General features: G+C 63.6%; 1 protein-coding gene across 4 annotated transcripts; it reads right to left on the reverse strand.

Moving 5' to 3' along the window:
- Window positions 1–37: 37 nt before the first annotated feature.
- Window positions 38–21,832, reverse strand: CHRD (chordin). Of its 4 annotated transcripts, none has more exons than XM_037909425.2 (23): window positions 21,356–21,832; window positions 20,127–20,230; window positions 18,576–18,702; window positions 17,028–17,174; window positions 16,635–16,752; window positions 14,455–14,551; window positions 14,031–14,172; window positions 13,626–13,766; window positions 13,303–13,385; window positions 13,058–13,205; window positions 12,632–12,738; window positions 11,910–12,026; window positions 8,775–8,931; window positions 8,348–8,580; window positions 7,811–7,924; window positions 5,083–5,283; window positions 3,948–4,041; window positions 3,596–3,652; window positions 3,361–3,464; window positions 2,880–2,982; window positions 1,800–1,954; window positions 1,369–1,462; window positions 38–914 (listed from the first exon to the last, which is right to left on the reverse strand). In XM_037909425.2, exons 1-23 carry the CDS (start codon window positions 21,489–21,491, stop codon window positions 856–858), a joined length of 2,838 nt encoding a protein of 945 aa, XP_037765353.1. In that variant the 5' UTR covers window positions 21,492–21,832; the 3' UTR covers window positions 38–855. The 4 variants fall into 4 exon arrangements, with proteins under 4 accessions (XP_037765353.1, XP_043378797.1, XP_043378795.1 ...); XM_043522862.1 differs by having other exon boundaries at window positions 18,576–18,699; window positions 21,356–21,793; XM_043522860.1 differs by having other exon boundaries at window positions 38–920; window positions 21,356–21,793.
- Between the last annotated feature and the right edge of the window lie 967 nt (window positions 21,833–22,799).

Consider the following 22,799-nt stretch of genomic DNA (forward strand, 5'->3'; position numbering starts at 1 on the left):
AGCAGGGGGCAGCAATGAGAGGCAGAGCCGCAGTGGGGCAGGTTCATTTGTTTTTAATAAATACACAATCTCCCGAAATTCATTTGTCTGCGCAGGGCGGGGAGGGCCCGGGGCCCCGCCCTGAGCGAGGCAGGGAGGGGCCCGCCCTGAGCAGACTAAATTATTGAAGATTAATTTGTCTGCTCAAGACGGACAGGCCCTCCTAGAACCATAAATTACACGACAAACCCAGACAAAGAACAAGCAGAGAGAGGAGAGGGCGGAGGGACAGGGAGATTTTACACTATGTACAAGCCAGGCCTGGGCCATGCCCAGGGAGCCCAGCTGGGACGGGTCGCAGGGCTGCACGGCCACAGGTATTGATGGAGAGGCTCACCTGGGCCCCCATCCCCGCAGTGGCCGTGTGCCTCCCCAGAGGGAGAGAGAGTTTGGGGGCACAGGGAGGACAGCATGCCAGGATCCTCAGCCTCCCAATGGGATCAGGGCCGAGTCCCATACTATCACGGAGCCGGGCTGTTGCCATGTACAGCGCAGCCTCTGACCAGTGTCATTCCCTGGGGGGCCCAGCTTTGCAGCAGAACCAGCCAGCCCCCTCAAGGCAGAGGCAGGGGCCCGGGGCTCTCCCCAGAGCAGCGGCTCAGGCCTGGGTGGAAGCAGAAGGCTGAATCTGTCATGTTAAACAAACCAAAGAAACAAAACTAGTCTAGGGCTGGCCGGGGGATTGGCCTGGGCCACGCACCCCAGCTTCCCCGCAGCCAGCAGGGAGCAGTGCCCTGGGCTGGGGCAGCACAGTTCTTGGTCATGCGACTGGGCGGCTGCTCCAGACCGGCTCCTCCTCCTCCCACTGGTGTCCAGCTAGCGGCTCAAGGCCTCTGGGGCGTCAGCTCTGAGCTTCTCCTGGGCTTCTTCTGGGGCTGTGGAACAGAGGCAGAACCACTGAGCAGGGTTCAAGTCAGCGAGCAGGGGGCTCGCCCAGCCCTAGCTCTGCCCTTGGCAAGCATCCGGGCTGAGCTCTGCTCGGGCCAGGCCCCAGCGGGACCCTGCAGTGAGGCTAATCTCGGCCCATGGCTGGGCTGAAGGGGCCAAGCCTGGACTCGTGAGGCCATTGGCCCGGGGAGGAGTCTGGGCAGACCTGGAGATCCCTCAGCAGCGGTGGAACCTGTTCCCGGGAAGGGAGGCGCCTTTGATACCTTGGGACGTGGCAACTCGGGGCCCACCCTCCCGGATCGGGGCCCACCGACCCGGCGCCGAGTGGATCAGGCACGCAGGAGCCATTGGAGAACACTGATCCCCAAGCTGTGCACAAGTGCTGGGAGGAGGGCAGGGGAACAGACCAGGGATGGACAGACAGGCCGGCCCGACACTCACCCCGGCACCGGGCGCAACAGCGGGTCTCCTTCTTGGCCTGACTGGAGCAGGAAGCGGGGGAACACTCCTGGCGCTGGCAATGGGTCTCCCCGGACTGCAGGGGAGGAGAAGGGAGTTAGACAGGGGCCCGGTGGGCCTGGGAAGAAAACCAGGGGCCTGGCCAAGCTGCAGGGGATGGAAGGAGCTTTCCTGGGTGGGGGTGTGGCCAGGAGGCCTGGCCAGGTGGGAGAGCAGGGGAGGAGGGCACAGGGGGCCTGGCTGCAGATAGGTCAGTGCCCAGAAAGCCTGTTATCCAGCCTCTAATGACAGAACTCCCTGCCCCCTTCACAGCATGGGGCCTCTGGTTCCCCCAAGGGCTCGGAGAGGCTGTTCCTGGGCTTGTGTCCATGCAGCGATGCCGGGGGGGCAGGGGGGCGATCCCACGCACTCACCACACACCAGCAGGTGATGCACTTCATCTCCCCGAAGGGGGGCACAGTTGGGTGCCAGCTCTCGTTATTCATGTACCACTGGCGCCCAAACCGGCAGGCCCGGGGTCCGTCGGCCTGCATCATGTCCGACAGCTCAGGGGGGCTCTTCTCCGGAACTGCGGGGAGCAGAAACACAGGCAATGCCCTGCCTTAGTGGGGCGGAGCGGCTGTCCGCCGTGCCCCCCGGAGATGCCTCCTCGCCCCCCAAGGCGGCACAGGGTGGAGTCCTGCACAGGGTGGAGCAGGAGACAGAGCTTCCCCAGACTCGGAGGCCGGCAAGGGGGAGCAGGGACCCGATCAGAGCCGGGGCCCATCTAACCTGGCCTCCTGCCTCGAAGAAGGGGTAAGACTTCCCCCTAGTGGGCAATCATGGAATAACCACCCCGAAGTTTCTTCCCAGCTGGCTCCCCAGGAGTGTGTGGCTGGCAGGAGAAGGGCGGGTGCAGGAGAGAGGAGGGCTGGGACCACAGATCCTCCAAGCGGACTGGCCTGCCCAAGGGGCGGAGGATGCCAAGCCTGAGATGGGGATGGAGCCGCAGCCTGGGGCAGCTGAGCATCATGGGAGCGAGAAGGGCGGCCCACCCTGCCCTGCACTAGAAGCCTTACGCGAAACCCTCGGGCAGCGGGTTCAAATCCAGTCCAAGCTGATGGCGCTGGCTGAAATGAGCTGGATGCTCTCAGCCCAGACCCTAGGTGCCCGCACTGACCACCGCCCCACTGCCAACGGGTCATGGGGTGCAAGCACCCTCCACTCCAGCCCACCCCCCACCCCACCCCCCCGGCGTGGGGCTAGGCCCATTGCTCCTGTGGGAGCATCAGGGACTCCCGCTCTGGGTCTGAGCAGTGATCTAAGCTAGCTGGGGGGGGGGGGGGGGGCCTGTGCAGCGCCCAGCATGATGCGGCCCCCAATCTCATCCGGGGCATGAGATGTTTGTGCATCCATGCCGGGCGTGGCAGAGCGGGGCCCTGACTGCAGCTGGGCGCCCTGGGCACGGCGGCGAGGCAGACCATGGCCACGCGTGGTCCGGCTGGAGGACGCACCTGGGCACTGCTTGCAGCAGTCGGACGGGCTGACTCGGATGGGGTTGCTGCAGGTCAGGCGCGGGCACTGGACCTTCTCACAGTGCACTTCGCCCGTCGCTCCCTGAATGGAGAGAGGATGGGGTGGGCTGAGACCACATGGCACCAGGAACCCTTCACCAGGGGGCCAGAATCCCAGGGTCAGGAGCCAGAACCCAGCTCTCAAGGGGCTGGGAGGAAACCCAAGGGGAAAGGGAGTTGCTGGGGGCTCCCCACTGACTGGGGGCACATTCACTCCCATCCCCCCACACTGGGCTCTCACCTGCCCCATGGATCCCATCCCTGGAGCACTCCTCCATGGCACACCCAGCCCCACGGCCCCTTCTCTTGTCCTGCAGGAGGGGGCCCAGGTTCAGCTGAAACACAGGGCCATGCCAGGAGGAGCCATGCCCAGCGCTGGGCCCACTGGGCTGCCCCTCCCTGGACAAGGGCTCCACGGTACCTTGCAGGTGCAGATGGCGCATTTGATCAGGCCAAAGGGGGGGACCACAGGGTGCCACCGGGTGCCAGCTCCTCGCCATGTCTTGTCGCCGTCGAAGTAGCAGCCTGGGGTAGCAGATGGGGAAAGCGTTAGAGATCCGGAGCCAGGCGGGGCAGAGGGGCCCAGAGAGAGCCCTGCCTCCCGGGTCGGGTCAGGGCTTACTGCCCGCCCTCCCCTCCTGCCGGACAGGACTCACCCTCGCTGCTGTCCCGGGCTTTCTCCGCTCTCAGCTCTTCCTGGCTTGCCTTCCTCTCTGTCCAAACAAGAGGAGTCCGTGAGGGACAGACACACGGACGCTGGCTGGGCCGGGCGCTCTGCCACAGCTGGGCCAGCTGCCTGGCACTGCCAGCCCCTTGCTGGGGATACACAGATGCCTCCACAAGAGCTGCACCCTCCTCCCAGCTCCCCCTTCAGCCCAACACACCGCTCCAAGGCAGACTGCCCCTTCTGGGACCCCCTGAACATCTCCCTGGGCCCTGTGTCACAGGGTGTAGCCCCCTCCCCACCCCCACGGCCCTCCCCTCCGTCAGCAGCCCCCAGCCCAGTACCTTCACAGACCGGGCAGCACCGGTCCTCCAGGTGAACCTGCTGGGTGCAGTTCAGGGGCTGGCAGAGGATCGGGTCGCAGATCACCGTGCGCTTCTGCGGGAGGGGAGGGAAATATCACACATCTCATTAGACACCGGCCCAGCAGAGGGCATCTGGCGCCTTTGTAACCCCAGGGAACTTGGGATCTGGATCAGCAGCAGGGGGAAGCTAGGGGTTGGCGGTCACCCCTAAACCCAAGGGAGGGGGCACAGCCCTGGGGTTGAATCCGTGCTGCAGAGACGGACAAGCCGTAGACAGAGCCCACCTGCCCCCCGGGAGCCAGGCTAGAACCCTGGCCCTACAGCGCCAAAGCCGCAGGCTTCTGCCGCTGGAGCCGAGGGAGCTCTCCCTCGAGGCAGCAGCAGCAGGTGATTGTTTATCCTCTCTAGAAGCAGGCCCTCAGTGGCTACAGTGGCACATGCAGGTGCAAAGCCAGTTACACACTCAACCCAGAAGGGATCCCCCCCGAGGCCTGAAGCAGCAGCCCTGCCCCGGGAGCCTACTCTGCCCACAAGCAGCCCATCCGGGGCTGCCGGGAAAGAAACGCCAGGCTCCACATGGGACGTGTCTCCCTGGCCCACAGCCCCTGAGCAGGGGCAGCCCAGGACCAGAGAGCTTGAGGTCCCTGCCCCCCACCCTCCCCGGGGGCCAGCTCCGGAGGGGAAGGAGCAAGAAGTGACGGGGTGCAGGAGTTCAAGAGACAGCTGGATGGGTGCAGCTTGACGGTGGGCTGGATGGAGAAAGGTGCCAGCTGGGGGGTGGGGGGGAGTGCCTGGGGGTGGAGGGTGGAGGGTGACAAGGAGCTGGCAGACAGAAGGACCCGGCTCAGCTGGTGGAAGCCTGGCACACCAGGGCAGCCGCCAGCATTAGGGTGGGGATGGGGGTGCGTGTGGGGGGAGGCTGACTGAGAGGCCGGCCCCTCGCTCCCACCCTGGGGGTGGCTGCAGTGACCAGGGGAAGGCAGGCACCCCTCCTGGCTCCTTGGCCTTAAGGAGCTAAATGCAGACCAATGCCGTGCCCAGCCCCACGGACTCGGTCAGAAGCCATGGCAGGTGCCAGGGTGCGGCAGCAGCCTCGGGGATCCCTTGCACCCACCTGGCAGCTGCAGAGGGAGCACTTCCTGTCGTAGGCAGGGGCCCAACGAGAGCCGTGTGCTCGATGCTGCCCCTCAAAGAAGCAGGAGTTGGGGTCTTTCTTCAGTTGCTCGGGGTCCTTGGGCTTGGGCTCTTCTAGGAGCTCATCCTCTTCAGGGGCCAGCCGGACGCCCCCCGACTCGCACTGGTTGGGAATGTGCACCTGGCAGGGAAAGGGCACCAGCGGTTAAGGGGCAGGGCTGCAGGAGGTGGGGGGTTATCAGCCAGAGCCTGGCCCAGAAAGTACATAAGAACGGCCAGGTTGGGTCAGACCAATGGTCCATCTAGCCCAGTGTCTTGTCTTCTGCCAAACGCCGGTGCCAGGTGCTGCACAGGGAATGAATGGAACAGGCAATCAAGTGATCCAGCCCCTGTTGTCCATTCCCAGCTTCTGGCAGTCAGAGGCTAGGGACACCCAGAACATGGGGTTGCATCCCTGCCCATCCTGGCTAATGGCCATTGATGGACCCATCCTCAGTGAACTTTCTAGTTTTTTTTTTTTTTTAAACCCTGTTATAGTTTTGGCCTTCACAACATCCCCTGGCAAGGAGTTCCACAAGTTGCCTGTGCGTTGTGTGAAGAAATACTTCCTTTTGTTGGATTTAAACCTGCTGACTGTTAATTTCATTGGGTGTCCCCTGACTCTTGTGTTATGTGAAGGAATAAATAACACTTCCCTATTCACTTTCTCCACACCCGTCATGGTTTTATAGACCTGTGTCATATCCCCCACAAGTCGTCTTTTTCCAGCCAGACAGTCCAAAAATCTTTTCAGTCTCTCCTCACACGGAAGCTGTTCCAAACCCCTAATCATTTTGGTTGCCCTTCTGCGTATCTTTTCCAACACGAATATCTCTTTGCTGAGAGGGGGCGCCCAGAGCTGCCCGCAGGATTCGAGGGGTGGGCACACCAGGGGTTTATATAGGGGCCCTGGGATATTGTCTATCTTGTTCTCTCTCCCTTTCCTAATGGTTCAGAACGTTCTTTAACCTACACAAAGGTGGCGCTGCTGAGCCAGGCCTGCAAGGGCACAAGCTTGCTCCCACACTGCAGGTATGAGGACAAGCTCGCCCTGCCGCCTTCCACCCCGCGCTGCTGCCAGTCACGGTCCCCCTCGCCCCATGCGCTGCCCCTGCCGGATAGCGCTGGGGCTGCCAGCCAATCCCGCCTGCATCCCAGAGCGCTGCCCCCTGCAGGATACTCCGGCCTGCAGCTGGACAGCGCAGCTTGCACCTGCCCCGTCTCCCCGTGGCCAGGGAAGCCCCCTACTTCCCCTCCCTGCTGTCGGGAGAAGAGGATTGAGGAGAATGGAGGAATTAATGCAAGTTTTCTTTAAAGAATAAACTTCCTGTCCAGCTCTAGCCCTGGCACCCAAGCAGCGGCCAGCCCTGCTACATGGTGCCAGCCAGAGCAGTGCCAGGGGATGCCAGGCAGCAGCTGCTCCTGTTCCTGCACGGCCAAGCCCCCTCCCTGGGGAAGCAAGTCTCCCGGGGTCTCCGGGGCAGCCAAGACACAAACATGCTGCAGCTGATGAATAGCGAGGAGGCAGCTGGAGGCGTCCCAGCCAAACATAGCTTCTGGGAAAGCCGCCGGGGCTCCGGGCCCAGCCAGGGAGCGGATGCTGCTCTGTCTGCAAATATCCCCTCCCGCTGGTTTTTCCATCCTGGGAGCCAGTTGAGTTAGCACCCGGGAATACCAGGGGCAGGGCTGGTGCCAGGGACAGGCACCGCTGGCCCAACACAGCAGCTTCCGAGCCCGGGGCCCTGAACCTGGACGAGGGGGTCAGCTGGAGGAGCAGGGGAGCAGAGGGGCCGAGGGTGGGGAGAGACCGAGCCAGGCTGCTCCTTCCACTCCAGCTAGCCTTTGCCTTCTCCTGCAGGGGTCGGGCAGAGGGCAGGGCAGGAAGGGCATTAACTCTCTGCTTTCAGGCTTGGCCCACACCCCCTCTGGGAGCATTGATAAGGAGGGGGCACCCTGAACTGCTGTCGGGAGGGAGACCTATGCTCTGGTTGGCCTAATCCTTGCAGGGGGGCAGCATGTCCCGAGTTTCCAAATGTCAGCTGAGCCGGCTCGGAGAGGGATGGGCTAACGCGTGTCTTTCCATCTCCTCCGGTCTGGCTCAGGCTGTGAGCGACAGAGTTTGGGCTCGTCCCAGTCCCTACGGCGCAGCAGTGCCCAGCACGGTCCCTGCACAATTTGGTACCATCGGCGGTGGCTGCTCAGCAGAGGCCTGGGATGGCAGGGGGCTGCGGGTCAGGAGCGAGGCATCGGCCCCAGAGAACTCTGCATGCAGTGCTGGGGGGCCCATTGCACCGAAGTGGCAAAGAAAGGGCAGGCAGCTGGTCCTGGAGGAGCCTGCAGCGACATGCACTCTTGGGAGGGTGGATGCATGGGCTAGCAGGGACGCTGGGTTATCCTTGCTCCTGTCCGAGGGATGCGGAGTGGTCTCACAGCCCGGAGCAGGGTAGCTAGTGCTGGGGTCACCCGCTCCTGGGCACCCGGGTGGAGCAGGCCCAGCAGCACAGCGCCCCCAGCCCGCTGCCGAGGGGGGGGTCGCTGGCCCTGGCAGGCTGCGACCAATCCGGGCTGAGTCAGCCTTTGGCAGGGCCTGGCGCCTGGCTGGGTCTGGGACTCCCGCAGCTGCTGCCCAGGGAGCGGAAAGCTAGAGGGGGTGAGTCAGTGGCACCTACCCTCCCCCGCATCTCCCCGCGGGGGTTGACTTTGGTGCTGACTTGCAGGAAGGCCGTGCCCTGGGCCAGGTGGTGCCGCAGCTCTGCGTCCAGGTCCTTCACCACGCCCTGGGCCTAGGCACAGAGGAGGGGGGCATTAGCGGGGCCCGTCTGCTCCCCTGCCCCGGAGCCAGGGCCAGCACAGAACTGCCGAGGTTATAGGGGGCACCGTGCTCTGGGGCGGCGCTGCTCCGAGAGCCCGGTACCCCCAGCCCCTCCCGCCAAGGGTCCCCCCTTTCTCCCCAGCCCCTCCCCCAGGCACCCTTCCCCCCCACAAGGGCCCCATCACTCCCCCCTCTCCAGCCACAGACCCCCAGCCCCTCCCGCCAAGGGTCCCCCCTTTCTCCCCAGCCCCGCCCCCAGGCACCCTTCCCCCCCCAAGGGCCCCATCACTCCCCCCCATCACCCCTCTCCAGCCACAGACCCCCCAGCCCCTCCCCCAAGGACCCCCTTCCCCCCCAGCCCAGCCCCAGGCACACCGCCCCGCAGGCCCATCACCTCGGTGCCGTAGAAGCCTTTGAGGAGCCGGGTGTGCTCATGGCCGCGCTCGCCCAGCTCGGCGACGCCGTGCAGGTGGGCGCTGATGGCGACGTCGTCCGACTTGCCGAGCCCGCCCACCACGATCTCGTAGTGCAGGTGACAGTGCTCGTCCAGGGAGACCCAGGCGTGTCCCGCCGAGCCGGTCCGCACAGGGGGAGACACCAGCTGGCCAGCCAGGGGGATGGGCAGCTCTGGGCACAAGAGGCACGGGTCAGACACATGCTTCCAGCTATGCCAGCAAAAGGTGTCACCCGCCCACTCTGCAGTCCCTGGGGCCAGCCCCCGGGGTCCCTGACCTACAGAGACCCACCCACCTCGTGCCCTCCAGCCCAGTGGGGCTGGCAGCCAGGTGAGGGGAAACAGGATGCCACCCTGCAGCAGGTACCTGAATATCGTGCCAGGAGGCCGCTGTACAGCAGGGAGCTGATCTGTCCCCGCACTTCTCCCTCCTCAAAGTCCTTGGTGGCCACGTTGAGGAAGAGCTCGCTCTGCAGTAACATGTGGGTGTCCCGGGCGTTCATGTGCTGCCAGGTCCCGCTGGCCTGGCCAGGGTGGGGGGAGAGAGGTTAATGTGCTTGCTGGGGGAGCCGGGGAGAGAGACTATCACTTACTTTCAGAAGCACCCACATAGAGGGGGACAGAGCACCATGCTAAGTGGGAGTGGCCTACCCGGCCACACAACCCTGACAAAATGCACCTCCCATCCTCCTCCAGGGGCTGTGCCACTATGGGTAACAGTCTACTACTGCTACCAGGCAATGGAGTTACTCTTTTAGCTCAAGCGATTGATATCTGTACTGTGGTGCTGAAGGTCCCAGGTTCAAACCCTCTGCTGAGGCAGGGGTGTTACCCCCCTGCCCATACATACTGAAACAGCATGGGCCTTGCCCCAGAGATCTCATGTGGGGCTGGAGAAAGGGGTCGGACATATAACATGCTGAACTAGACACAGCCAGATGACACTATCTTCTCATAACATACAGAGGGAATGAGATGGGGCTGGTTAAACATACAGAGACTGGCCCCCATTTCTCTTCCAATCCAACCACTTTGCCTTCCCAGCACGGCATCTGCCCCTTCCACATCCCAGCCGCATGATCAGCGGAGGCAGATTTAATGCCCGTGTGCAGAGTGGGATGCAGAAGAAGGGGCTCCACAATCACTATTGATCTCACGTGAAAGGTGCCCAGCCACTGCAGGGCGACGAGCGGACGACACAAACTCAGTGGGCTGCCCCACCTGGCATCCTGTGCTCAGCTCTGTGCCCCTCATCTCCCAGCGGAGAGCAGGGTTCAGAGACCGGCGACAATGGCTCAGCAGCCTGGCTGGGAATTCCCCTCTGGAGAGGGGCTGAGATGTCTGGGACAGTTTAGAGAAGAGATGTGATGAAGGGCTACAAGCGGATGGCAGAGGGGGACAGTAAATCCTCCCCTCATACAAGGGTGAGGGGACGCTCATTAAATCTAAGAGACAAGTTCTAACACTGACCCAAGGGAACAGGATTGTCCTAGGCATGTGATAAACCTTGTGGCAATGAGTTCCCCAGGCATCACTGAAACCAAGAACTCATTAGGATTCAGACCAGGATGTGGGTAATGAGAACATCTCCAGCTACATTAGAGCGGGAGAAACACTTGCTAGGTGGGATATAAATCCTCAGGCTTCAGGGCATAAGGGCTGGCTGCCTGGGGTCAGGAAGGAAAGTGCCCTGTGGGTAAGTTATTCCATAATTGCCCGCTAGGGCATTTTTCACCCCTTAGTCTGGCACTGGCAATTGTCTGAGCTAGACGGGCCTCTGATCTGATCCAGCAATTCCTATCAAATCAGGAAGGGAGCAGGAGCCAAAGGGGAACATGCAGCGTGAGATTCCACCTGGACACATGCAGGCCAGGGAGTAGCCTCTACAGAGCTGGCAGGAAAGCCAGCAGGGGCAGGGAGGGCAAGAAAGGGCTTTGGAATCTAGCTAGAGAGGAAACGGGTCTATTCCGATGGGAGGAGAAAGCGGGAAACGGAGGCTGATCTACACAGCCCTGGGGGAAGGAGCGGCTCAAAAACAGCACAAAAAAGGATCAGTGAGAAGAGGCTGGAGGAATGAGCAAAGCAACAGATCAAAGGTGACAGACGTCAGGGGTGATTCTGCAGGGCCCTAACCCAGGACAAGTGCCAGGTGGGTGTGAGATGCTGTCACTCCGCTCTAGTGTTGGGTATTGCGCACCCCCTGTGCCATGGTGGAGCACCGGGCCTGGAATACACACATCTCCGGACTGGACAGTACCCCAAACTGCCCCAGGGCTCTTGGGGTTTGGATCAGGCCCCTCTCCAGCCTGGGACTGCCCCCCCAGTATTTGCCACATGGATTTTGCCTGCAATCTCTTTAAGCTCCTCCTCAAGGGAGGTGCCAGCTGCAGCCAGGGCCAGGTTGCCCAAGGAGTCTTGGCTGTGCCTTTTCTCCACGGGTTTATTCCCAAGGCCTTTGCCCTGGTGATCGGGGCCCAAAGGGCCGAGCTGGATCTGGCTTGTTCTGGCTGATCGGTAGTGGTGGTGGGGGGCAGGTGGTGGAGGTAAGTAGCATGGGGGTTCTGGAAAGGAAAACTCCGCTCTCCCCTGCTCACATACCCAGAGCCCCCATGACTTCATGGAGAGCTGGCAGAGGGCAAGAGGGGGCCCAGGCTCCTGGGGCAGCACTAGATTGGCGTGGCTAGGAGAGCTGTCACCGGGACGGACCAGGGGAGCCATGTGGCTCAATGCCGCATGGAGAGGGGACACAGTTACTGGGCAGCGCAGGGACATCGTTGAGAAGGGGGGCCCTGGCCAGTGAAACACCCCAAATCCCTGAATTGGGGGCAGAACAGACACCAGCCATAGTGGGAGGGCTAGAGACAGCATAGGGGGAGGATAGGGCAGCGGGGGACTCCGGAGAATGGAGTCAATGTGACATGAGCCAGGAACCAGAGCCCTGCTTGAGAACAAACCCCCGGGATCTGCCTCTCTCCAGCAGCCTAGCTTAGTACCAGCTATCCCCCTTGGATCAGGGCCTCCTGGTCCAGAGAGCTTCCAGTGGGCAAGCTGGAGAAGGAAAGACCCGGACCCCAGCCCTGGGATACTGACCAGCCAAGGGAGCGGGCAGCACATCAGACAGAAGCTTGCCATGAGGCACAGCCCCCTCAGTGGCCAGTATGATTTGGGGGTGACAGATGCAGGAGTCTGGGAGTACAGAGTGCAGAGCGGCGAGAGGGTCTCTCAGCCGGACACAGCTGTCCCGGGCCCTGTTCCCAGGCAAACAGAAGGGACTGGAGAGAGGAGCCGCCCAGGCGAGCTGGAGGGAGATCCAGAGGACGAGGCACGGGTCCACATCCAGGGGCTCTCAGCCAGTGCACCAGGATCTGGTCCGTTAGACTGGACAACGGCTGGAGGGGATGGCCCCACACTGCCCCCACAATCATCCTCCAGGGGAGGGGTCTAGCCAGGGCCCCCTGGATGCTTATCCACCCGCAGCGTCTACCCCCGGCAGGGCGCTCACCAGCCCCTCCCTGTAGCTAGGCGTCATGTCAAGCAGGATGTTACGTTTGTTCTTCCTCCGCGGCTTGGTCTCCAGGGTGATGCTGGTGACTTCACTCGCCGTCCCTGCTACCTGGACCTGCGGGGAGGCGACGGGGCAGCGCGTTAGCAAAGCTCCCCGGGAAAAATCAACCCAGCTGCACCCGTGGGCGTGGAGAGGGGGCGCGGTGGTCCGTCCACCCATCATTACCGCCACTCAGCACTGTCCATTCACAGCACTGCGGACGTTACCCGCATTAACCCGGCAGCCCTTCTGCAGGGGCAGGGCCACTAGCCCCATTTCACAGGTGGGAAACCAAAATTCAGGACAGGGAAGGGAAGGGTCGTGATATGCAGGCTCCCCCGCAGCCCCAGCCACACCCTCCCTCCCCTCCCAGGGCTGGAAACAGAACCCAAGAGACCCGACTCCATGTTCCAATGGCAGGTCTGCCTGGGGTTCCCAGCCTGCCGGGGGGGGGGGTATCACAGCTCCCAGGGGCACATGGACAGGTGTGTGTGTGTGTGTGTGTGTGTGGGCACTGAGCACCCACTATTTCCCCCCCCCTAGACATAGTTAGTGTCTATGCCCTCCCTGCTGGGTCCCAGTGTGGAAAGGGTTGAGGACCAAGGTGCTCATGTAGGTTTCTCCAAACACTCACAAGTGTAGCCCCAACCCCATGTTGCCCCTGCACCGACCCTCCCTACCTGATACTCCAGCGTCCCGTTCTCATGGAGCATCAGCTTGGCAGACCCCACAGCTCCTGTCTTGGTTGGCAACAGGGCATCTCCTCCGCACAGCACGCTCTGGATGGCTGTAATCAAGAGGGGCCACAGGGCTCTCAGGCATGGCATCCAGAGCCACCCTGTGCCCCGGGTGGCCGCACGGCCAGACACCACAACACCATGTGCTAACCTGGACCTCGGGCTGCCCCCAAGGGAGCCAGGGCCGATGGGCCACCCTTCCCTTCCGGGGGCCTCCTGGGGGGTGGAAGGCTCCGCCCTTTCCTAGGAGGCTCTGCCCTCTGACACTCCCATTCCAGCACCCCTTGCCCCCCAGCGGACCCAGCAGTCCGTTTCTTCAGCTCCTATCCTGCTATAGCGAGGCCTCGACGTCCTCTCCCTGCCACTCACTGTCACAGCTCTTCCTGGCAGTGATGTAGCCGGTGATCTGGCGCAGGCGCCTGCCCTCCGTCTCTGCCGTGATCTTCAGCTGCCCCTGCGCGAGCCACAGCATCTCGCGGCTCGACAGGTCGCTCAGCACCTCCGCGAAGTCTGGGTCCTGTGGAGACAGTCACCGGGAGGAGGGGGAAAGTGCCATGGCTTGGCTTCCAGGGGACAGAGGGGAAGGGGGAACGGGTGGCAAGGGGGCTGCTTACCTGCATGGTGATGTTGGCCCTGACCTCACGCAGCACCCGGTTCTGGTGCAGGATCCGGACCCTAAGTGAGACCCAAGGAAATTCTGCAAAGGCAAAGAGCATTAGACAGGCTGCCCCCACTGATCCCCTCCACCCTCCACCCTCCACCCCACCAAACATCTCCACAATTCTCCCACACCCAGTCCTGCCTCCAGTGACATTACACAGCCCCTGACTGCCCCCACACAGACCCTTCCATCCCAACCCCCCCCTGCCCAAGTATGCTCCGCCTGGTGCGAGAGCCCCAAGGCTGCTCCAGGCCTTGCCTCGCTGTCCCCACTTACCTTTGTCCGCCGGCTCCAGCAGCCCCTTGGCCATAAGGATGAAGTGCAAGTTGTTCTCGGTGTCACTCAGGGTCAGCATGGCGATGCCCCCCGTGCCCATGTGGGTCGGGTCCACGGAGGTCAGGATGGCGCTGAAGGTCTCTGGGATTGAAAGGGTAGAAGGTTGTGAGGGTCAGCTCGGGGGGAGGGACGGGCAGGGGCCCTGGGGACACAGATAACCCGGGCGTGGGGGCAGTGAGACATCGGGCATCCTGAATGGGCTGGCTGGAACTCGGGGCATTGGCTGCCGCGGAGACCCCAGCCAAAGGTACTGTGGCCAGTGGGGCCACCCATGCAATCAGGCCCCAGACACCCAGGGCTCTCAGAGCTGCCCCAGGGCAGGGGCAGCGGGAAGGGGAAAGTTACCTGCGAAGAGGGCCCGGTGCTTGATGATTGGGCCTTGGATCTCGCCGGCTGGCTGAGCCTTGGTGACCAGGGAGATGCGGAGCTGCTCAGACTTCAGCAGCCGGATGGAGGGTTTGTGCAGGTTCCGCCACATGCCGCAGATCTGTGGGGAGGGGCAGTTGGTGAGTGGGGAGGGGCGAGGTAGAGAGGGCAGGGCAGCCCGTGCCAGAGCCAAGGGGAGAAAGGTTCAGGGGAGCGAAGTCCCACGGATACGAGGAAGGGACATCGCTGGCAATGGGGCTGGCCCAATGGAGGCAGCATGGAGAAAGGAAGCAGCCCCATCGGGCACAGAAGCCCGTGGGCAAGGGTAGCGCGAGCGGGCCTGCCTCCTGCCTGGCCCAGCCCCGGGCCGCTGTCTCAGCTGCCCACGGGGGGTGCCACTCACCATGCCGTCCTGCAGGGAGACGCTCTTCTGCACAGGGTGCTCAAACAGGACGTTGCCCTCGGGGTCGGTGAAGCGGACGCGGCTCGGCGGACCCAGCCTGCGTGGGGGGGAACCGGAGCGGCTGAGCGAGCCAGGGTGGCCAGGCAGAGGGGGTGGGGGGAGGACACACTGGCCCTGCCTGGCCCCCGAAAGCCCTAGCTGTGACTTCCAGAGCTGAGGCCCTTCACCCCAACACGAGCCCCAGGGGAAGATCTCCTTTCCAGGGCCTTGTCTCGTTGATCCCTGCCCCATGGAAGGTCACCTGGCTTCGGGGGACTCCCTGACAGCCCCCATGGGGGCCAAAGGGGGTGTGTGCAAATTCTCCCCAGTCCGGGGCATTATAGCGACGGCCACCATAGAAACACATTCATTGATTAAACCAGAGAGTGGGCAGATGGGGCAGATAACCCCCCCAGCTCAGCACCAGGGAAACCGGCTTCTCACCGGCTAGCCACGTACTATGCCCTGGGGGCTGCCTGGGCCAAGGCCTCTGCAGGGAGGGGATGGTCCCTGTCTCGGCGGCACAGACACCGAAGTGCTGGGCAGAGAGGAGAACCGGAGTCGGGAGGAGACATCTCCCCGGGGATCTGAGAATCGGGGCTGAGCCAAACGTGCAGTCCGTGCAAAGCCGGCAGAGAAGCATCAGGCCTGGGCTAGGGGCCATGCAGGGGCATCTCCGTCCCGCAGCTGCATGCAACGAGCGCGTGCGTCCCCCTGGACGGCTGAGCTGGCAGACTGCAGGTGGGGGCTGGAAGTGGCTGAACCGGGTTTGTAACCAGGCAGGCTTCTTCTCGCGTATTATTGCGCTGCTCCCCTGAGACTCCAAAGAGCTGGGGCGGGGGACCCAGGGCACCTCCTCCCGCCCCCCTGCCCCTCGGTCTGCTATGGGGCTTGCGTGAGCACCACCTACTGGCTCCAGGGTGAGGAGCAGGATGGAGATTGGAGCTTATTATTATCCATTGGGTTATCTGTCCAACAGGGGCCCCAATCCTGAAAGTGTTCCTGCACAGGCAGACCCCCTGCATTGGCACGGAGCCTGCTGATGGCAGAGGGGCACCATGCAGGCAGACCCCAGAGCTCAGGGCAGTGCCCCACTGACTCCAACGGGGTCTGTGCCAGCCAAGGGCTCCTCCAGCATAGAAGCAGTTGCAGGATGAGGACCTGGGATTGTAAACAACTTGGGGCAGGGGCCAGATCCTCTCCCAGGTCTGCCAAGTGCCAGGCACTCCAACGTGGCTAGAAATAATACGCGTTTCGCCTTCTTTGGCTACGCTGACTTCGTTTCAAATTAGTCACCACTTCACTATGCAAAGCCCTGGAAAAAGAGGGGGGCGGGGGGCTGCAGCATCAGAGTAGCTGAGCTCAGCTCCCTCCTCGCGCGAATCCAGTTGAACCATCAGCGATCCTGAAGGTGGGGAGGGATTGATTGCAGGTCCCTGAGCCAGGCCTGGAGTGGCGGGGGCCTGCTGAAGGCGGCGCTAAGCGCTCCGAGGAGCGTGGAGAAGCGGCTGGGCTCGCCACCATGTGTGTTTGGACCCGGTTTATTGGATCCTTTCCCATTTCCCTGAATTTGTTTTTAATAAAAACCTTGAGGAAAGGAATGTTCCTGCCTGTGACGGAGTCTCTGGAGTCCCAGGGAGGAATTACCGGGGCTGTTCAGCTGTTTCGTAATGATATTAGAGAAATACCAGCTGCCTATCAGACGGGCTCTGAAGGCCTAATAGACAGGAAGCCAGCGAACAGTTAAACCCCAGAGACCGGCTTTGCAATAACCCTTTCTCGGCTGATAAACAAGAGCCACTTGCTACCTGCTCGGGCAGCCTGGCCCAGGGATTGGGCAGCTGGGGCACTGACCTCATCTTGCTCATGACAGCGGGGTGAGTGGGATGCGAGTGCAGGGACCTCCCAGCACGGGTGCCCACCGACTGCCCAGGGCAGGCATGCAGAAGCAGCCTGGGTGTCCTACAAAACTGCAGACCCCCAGCATGGACACTGGCTGGAGGGCTGGAAATGGACTAGCCCACCCCCCAGTCCCATCTACGATCCATTCGGACTGCAGACGAGGAGGCTCTGGACTTTTCTGTTCAGCCTCTGGCTGGGAGTTTCCTTGGGGCTGTCCCAGAGCCTGGGGTGGGACTGACCTTTCGTAGTTGATGGAGAAGAGCAGGTAGGAACGCACGAGTGTGAACCTGGCTTTAGCCACGGCGCTGGACAGGGGCAGCCAGGGCTCCGCACCACTGGTCAGCAAGGCCACAAAGTCTGGGGGAGGAAAGTGGAAGGAGATCTTAGTTATTCCTTCAGCTCAGGGCCCTGGGATGCTGGGTTCTGCATGCAGGGGGGAGAATGCAAACTGCCCCCCAAGAGTCCCTTTCTCCACTGACAACGGGGTGGGGAGGGGACTGTGGCTCGCAGTCTCTGGGGTTTACTCTTCTAAACTTAGCAAATACTGAATCAAGCCTGCAATACATCCCCAGCCCTCCTGCCCCATCCCAGGCCCATCGCCCCCCAGCCACCGAGGTCAGGCAGAAAACTACCTGTGCGGCTGTCGTCCCGGGTGAGGTCCTCCGAGCTCAGGTAGGAGCGGTCATTGTAGCTCTTATGCAAGTCGTCCTCCTTATCCTGGAAATACTCGAAGCTGTCGAAGATGGGCTCAGGCCTCTTCTCCGGGACGCTGGGAGAGGCTGAAAGGAGAAGCATTACGACCATTCTTTGCATCTTCAGTGCAAGCGGGGCATGTGGCATAATCCCCATCTCTCCGAGGGGGAAACCGAGGTGCAGAAAAAGAAGGGACTTTGTCCAAAGTGACTCAGCGAGCCTATAGCAGAACCAGGAATGGCGCTCTGCTCCCCTGACCGCCTGTCCCTTCTGCTCAAAGCACTAGCTCACGTGGAACATGGCTTTATACGGGTACCCAGGATCCTGCCCTGGTGAGTGCTTTATGGCAGTTGCGGTGCAGGGGTTTCATAAGGGCTGAAATAAAACCTCAGCACAACACAGTAAATCCCCTCCATGGACAGAGCAGCCTGGGCCCCACAGGAAGCACCAGGGATGCACCTTAATGGCCACCGTGAGGCTTTAGGGTCACCTGCCTCTCCCACCGGCGCGACAGAGGAGGACTCCTCCCCAGACAGTGGTGTTCCCGCTTACAGCTCCCGCGGAGGCCCCCGAGGGGCACTGATGTCTCAGGGGCCAGCTGGGATTCCATTCGGCACACGGCACGCCCACAGCCAGAACACCAGGAGTGGGGGAGAGAGCACGGTCCCAGAGCCGGGGTCTGTGCCTGCCACCCGGTCCGCAAGAGTGCCTGGTGCCTCTGAGAAAGGGGCCGCAAGCCCCCTAGTGGACAATTATGCAATAACCTTCCCACGGGGGAATTGTCCTCCTAACCCTGCTAACTAGTGGAAGTCTCTTGCCTGGAGGCAGGAGAGTCTGTGTGTCTCTTGTACAGGGTGTAGTTCCAGCCAGGTTTCAGCCCTAGACCCCTCCCCGCAAAGATCAGACCCTCAGATACTACCGTGATGGGCAGTCATATAAAACGCTAGGGTGGAAAAGCGAACAGAAGAGAGGGCAACAGAATCATAGCAGTAAATAATAACAAAAGGTGCTAACACGAGCACCCCCCCCCCGCCTCCCCTTCTTAGTCTGGGCATTGTCTGTTTTGATTGTAAGCGCCTTGGAGCAGGGACATTGCCTTTGATTGGACTCTAAAGCCCCTTATGACGACCCATTCATGAATGGGTGGAACATCGCCAACTTCACATGCCATCGGTTTCAAAGAGGCGTCAAAGTTTCGAGCACTGTCCTTCCCCGAGCCGTTCCCGTCCCCCCAGCCTTTACCACCACTTGTTTCTCTCTTCCCCACTGCTGCCAAACAAACAGGACACTGCCCGCACGAGGGGCCGAGGGGCACCCACTCCACACAACGTCTGTCAGACACACAACGCAAACGCTCTGAGCAAACCCCGCTTTCCTCCCATCGCTTTCGGGCCCAGCCACGCGCAGCGAGCGAGACCCGTCACACGGGAGCCACGCAATGTGCTGTGACGTGCAGACAGTCCCAGGAGAAAGGCAGGGCCTCTTACCCTTTGGGCAGGTCTTGCAGCAGTGTCCCGGCAGCAGGACAGACTCACTGCAGGGCAGGGCAGGACAGTCGTGTTTAATATTCTTACAGCTGACTTTGCCTGTTGGTTTCCCTCGGCGATTCCTCTGCTGGGATGGAAGAGAGAAATATTCTTCACCATGCCCTCGTGTGGCCTGCTTGGTGAGAGACCCAGCTCCCAGCCCCACAGGGGTGACCCCGTTCCCCCCAAGCCCCAGCTTAGCACACCTGCCTGCAAAACTCCTCAGCTCAGCCCCCCCACAAACAGGCCAGTGCCCCCTTCACAGGCACCCCTCTTTTCGCACAGGCCTCCTGCTGACCCCCTCCAGGCTCGCCCTGCGTGCAGTCCCCCCGCACTTCGCCTCTTGGCTGCCTTAGAGCCATTAGCGGTGCTGCTGAGCAGCAGACCCCGTGTACGCCAGCCTCGGGTTCCCCCTCCACGGCTGTGCACGGCTGCTTCCCGGCCACAAGTGCCCCCCACTTCCTGGCTGTGTGTCCGGGCCGGGGGGGCCGGGCTCTGGGACCGAGGGCCAAGGCCCCCTTTGCAGCCCCCTCTCCCCACTGCAGCCAGAGGAGCAGGGACCAGCCAGGTGTGCGTGCAGGACGCTGCCATGCTGGCGGTTTGCTCTGTGCCTCCTGTTACACGGGGGTAGGGATTCCCAGGAGGGGAGGGGCAGGGGGGTTGGCAGGGAAAGGCCGGTTCCACGCACAGCCCCCTCCCCTCCCAAATGCCCAGTTCCAGGAGAAACGGGGGGGCTGCTGAAGGGCTGCAGCAGATGTGTCCTGCTCCTCAGAAAGTGATGGAGGGGGTAGGAGAAAGGAGGGAAAGGGCCACGGCCCCCCTCTAAACAATTTCCTTTCCTACAGCTCTGTACTGCCCCCCGCCCCCAGGGCTCTGTACTGCCTGTCCCCGCCCACCCCCCGCAGAGCTCTGAACTGCCCCCCACCCCCAGGGCTCTGTACTCCCTCTCCCCGCCCACCCCCCGCAGAGCTCTGTACTGCCCCCCACCCCCAGGGCTCTGTACTCCCTCTCCCCGCCCACCCCCCGCAGAGCTCTGTACTCCCCCCTGCCCCCAGGGCTCTGTACTCCCTGTCCCCACCCACCCCCAGCAGAGCTCTGTACTGCCCCCCACCTCCAGGGCTCTGTACTGTCCCCGCCCACCCCCCGCAGAGCTCTGTACTGCCCCCCACCCCCAGGGCTCTGTACTGTCCCCATCCACCACCACCAGAGCTCTGTACTTCCCCTTGCCCCCAGGGCTCTGTACTCCCTGTCCCCGCCTACCCCCCACAGAGCTCTGTACTCCCCCCTGCCCCCAGGGCTCTCTACTGCCCCCCGCCCGCAGGGCTCTCTACTGCCCCCCGTACTGCACTCCCCTAGGCTGGGAGGGGAGGGGAGGGGAGGTAGGTGCCCGCTGCCTGGGGCTGTGGGGCGCAGCAGCCAAGTGGGTGGAGGCTGGGCTCAGAGGGGAGTGCGGGGCCCAGGGTTCTGGGGGGGCCCCCCTGGGTGCTCTGGGAACAGGGGCTCCCCGCTTACCGGCTCGCAGTAGCAGACCACACAGTGCATCACCCCAAAGGGCTCGCCCAGGTCTGGGTGCCAAGTGTCCTCCAGGGCATAGAACCTTCCTCCGAACGAGCAGCCTGCGGACGGGGGCAACATCCTGAGAGCGGAGCCGGCAACCCAGGGCCCAGCCCTGCCACTCTGCCATCCTGCTGCACCCGGCCTGGGCCACCCCTGCCACCCCCCTGCAGCCAGCCCTGCCAGCCGTGCCCCCCATGCCATCCCCCTATGGCCAGGGCCCCTCCACCCAGCCTGTGCCAACCCTGCTCCCAGGGCACATCCTCTACACCCTGCCATGCCACTCTACCATCTTACTACACCCAGCCTGTGCCACCCCTGCCATCCCCCTACCACCAGGGCCCCCCCACCCAGCCTGTGCCAACCCTGCAGCCAGGGCACACCCCAAACACCTAGCCCATGCCACCCCTGCCATCCTGCTGCTCCAAGGGCACATCCCCTACACCCAGCCATGCCACTCTACCATCTTACTACACCCAGCCTGTGCCACCCCTGCCATCCCCCTACCACCAGGGCCCCCCCACCCAGCCTGTGCCAACCCTGCGGCCAGGGCACACCCCAAACATCCAGCCCGTGCCACTCCTGCCATCTGGCTTTTCCCAAGGCACCTCATACACCCCCTGCCCATCCCATGCTTGTCTGCCTGCTGCAGCTGGCCCAGGGCAGGTCTCCATCCCCCCCTTCACCCAACCCCTGGTGCCCTCGCCCTGCTGCGGCTGGCACGGGGCAGGGCTGGCTGGGCCAGGGGGCAGGGCTGAGAGGCGATGAGATCCTGCGCTGGTGAGACGTTGCCCGGCCCGGCCCGGCCCCTCCCCGCCGCTGTCTCCCGTCCAAGCCGAGCGCACGGGGGGGTGTAAATCCATCAATGCGAACCAGATGGAGGCTGGAGGGGTAGCTGTGCCAGGGAGGGCAGGAGTCGCTCCGCAGGCCCCGCTCACCCCAGCCTGGCCCCCCCAGCCCGGGGCTGGGGAACGTCCCAGCGCAGAGCCCCCGGCGGCCCCTAGCAGCGAAACCGCTGCGCCCCCAAGCCCCCCCGTGCCACCCTGGCAGCCGGGCTCCCCCACCCCGCGCGGGGCTCTCCTGCGCCGCCCGGGGGGCTCCCACCTGCCGCCCCTCAACCCGAGGCTCCCCACCCCGGGCGGGGTCCCGCCTGCGGGCCCCCCCTCCCCCACACCCCGGGCTCCTACCTGCCGCCCCCTTGGAGGGGAGCGGGTCCTTCTCCGGCTGGATGGGCAGAAGGGGCTTGGGACGGGAGGCTTCGCCCGGCGCGGGGCAGAGGGCGAGGGGCAGCAGCCCGGCCAGCAGCAGCGGCAGGGCGGCCATGGCCAGAGGGGCGCGCAAGGCTGGGGGACCCCGGCGTCCGGCTGCGCAGCGCGGGGCGAGTCAGGGCTCCCAGTGCCCAGGCACCGGCCCCCGGCAGGTTTTATAGGCTCCGGCACGGGCCGCGCGGAGCGGAGGCATCCTGAGCAAACAAAGGCTCCGCTAATGAGGCGCCGGCAGCGGCCGGCCCGGGGGATTAGAGCCCCCAGCGGGGGTCCGGTTCGCGGCGAGCGCCCGGGGGCCGGAGCGGAATGGGAAGCAGACGCGGGGCCGCGGGGGGCTTGTGGATTGGGCCCGCGGTGCGCGCAGCCCGCCCGGCCGAGCCGCCCAATGGCAGCCGGCCCCCGACGGGGGGGGAGCGGGACGGGGGCAGCCCGGCCCCGCACAGGGCCCCCGCCCCGCGGACCCGTCTCTGCCCCAAAGTAACCCACTGGAGAAGGGATGTGGGGGCGCCCCCCGTCCCACGCCACCTCAAAGCCCGTCTCCAGTCCGGACCCCCACCGCCCCCCCCCTCCTAGCCCGGACCCCCTGAACCGCTACCCCGCCCGGACCCCACCCCCCGTCCCACCTCCTAGCCCGTATCCCCCTGCACCCCCCGCCCCACCTCATAGTCCGGATCCCCTGTACCCCTTGCACAGCCCCCAACCCAACCACACCGCCTGGACCCCCTGCGCCCCCACTGCCCCACTTCCTAGCCCTGACCCCCTTCACCCCCCCCATCCCATAGCCTGGACCCCCTGCACCCCTCCTGTACCCACTGCACAGCCTCCAACCCCATCACACTGCCCGGACCCCCTGCATCTCCTGCACCCTGCCCGGACCCCAAGCCCCCCAGACTGCCTGCACCCCCTCACCCCACCTCATAGCCCGTGCCCCCTGCCCGGACCCCCTGCATCCCCCGCCCTGCCCAGACCCCCACGGCCCCACCTCATAGCCTGGATCCCAATACACCCTGCCTGTATCCCTCTGCACCCCCCCATCCCACCCCACCTCATAGCCCGTACCCCCTGCACCTCCCCACCCCCCATACCCGCTACACCCTCCGCCCCGCCCAGACCCCCACCACCCCACCTCATAGCCCATATCTCCTTGCCTGCACCCCCCCACCCCACCGCACTGCCCCTAACCTCCACACCCCTCCCACTGCACAGCCTGGACACCCTACATCTCCCCACCTCACTGCACAGTCCATTCCCCCCACAGCCCCCACCCACTGCGCAGCCTTCACCCCCACCCCACCTGTACCCCCTGTACCCCCACTCCATGGCACAGCCCATACGCCCTGCACCCCCACACCACTGTACCCCCTGA

The sequence above is a fragment of the Chelonia mydas genome, chromosome 9, assembly GCF_015237465.2.
Source record: "Chelonia mydas isolate rCheMyd1 chromosome 9, rCheMyd1.pri.v2, whole genome shotgun sequence".
In the NCBI taxonomy this organism is placed as follows: Eukaryota; Metazoa; Chordata; order Testudines; family Cheloniidae; genus Chelonia; species Chelonia mydas.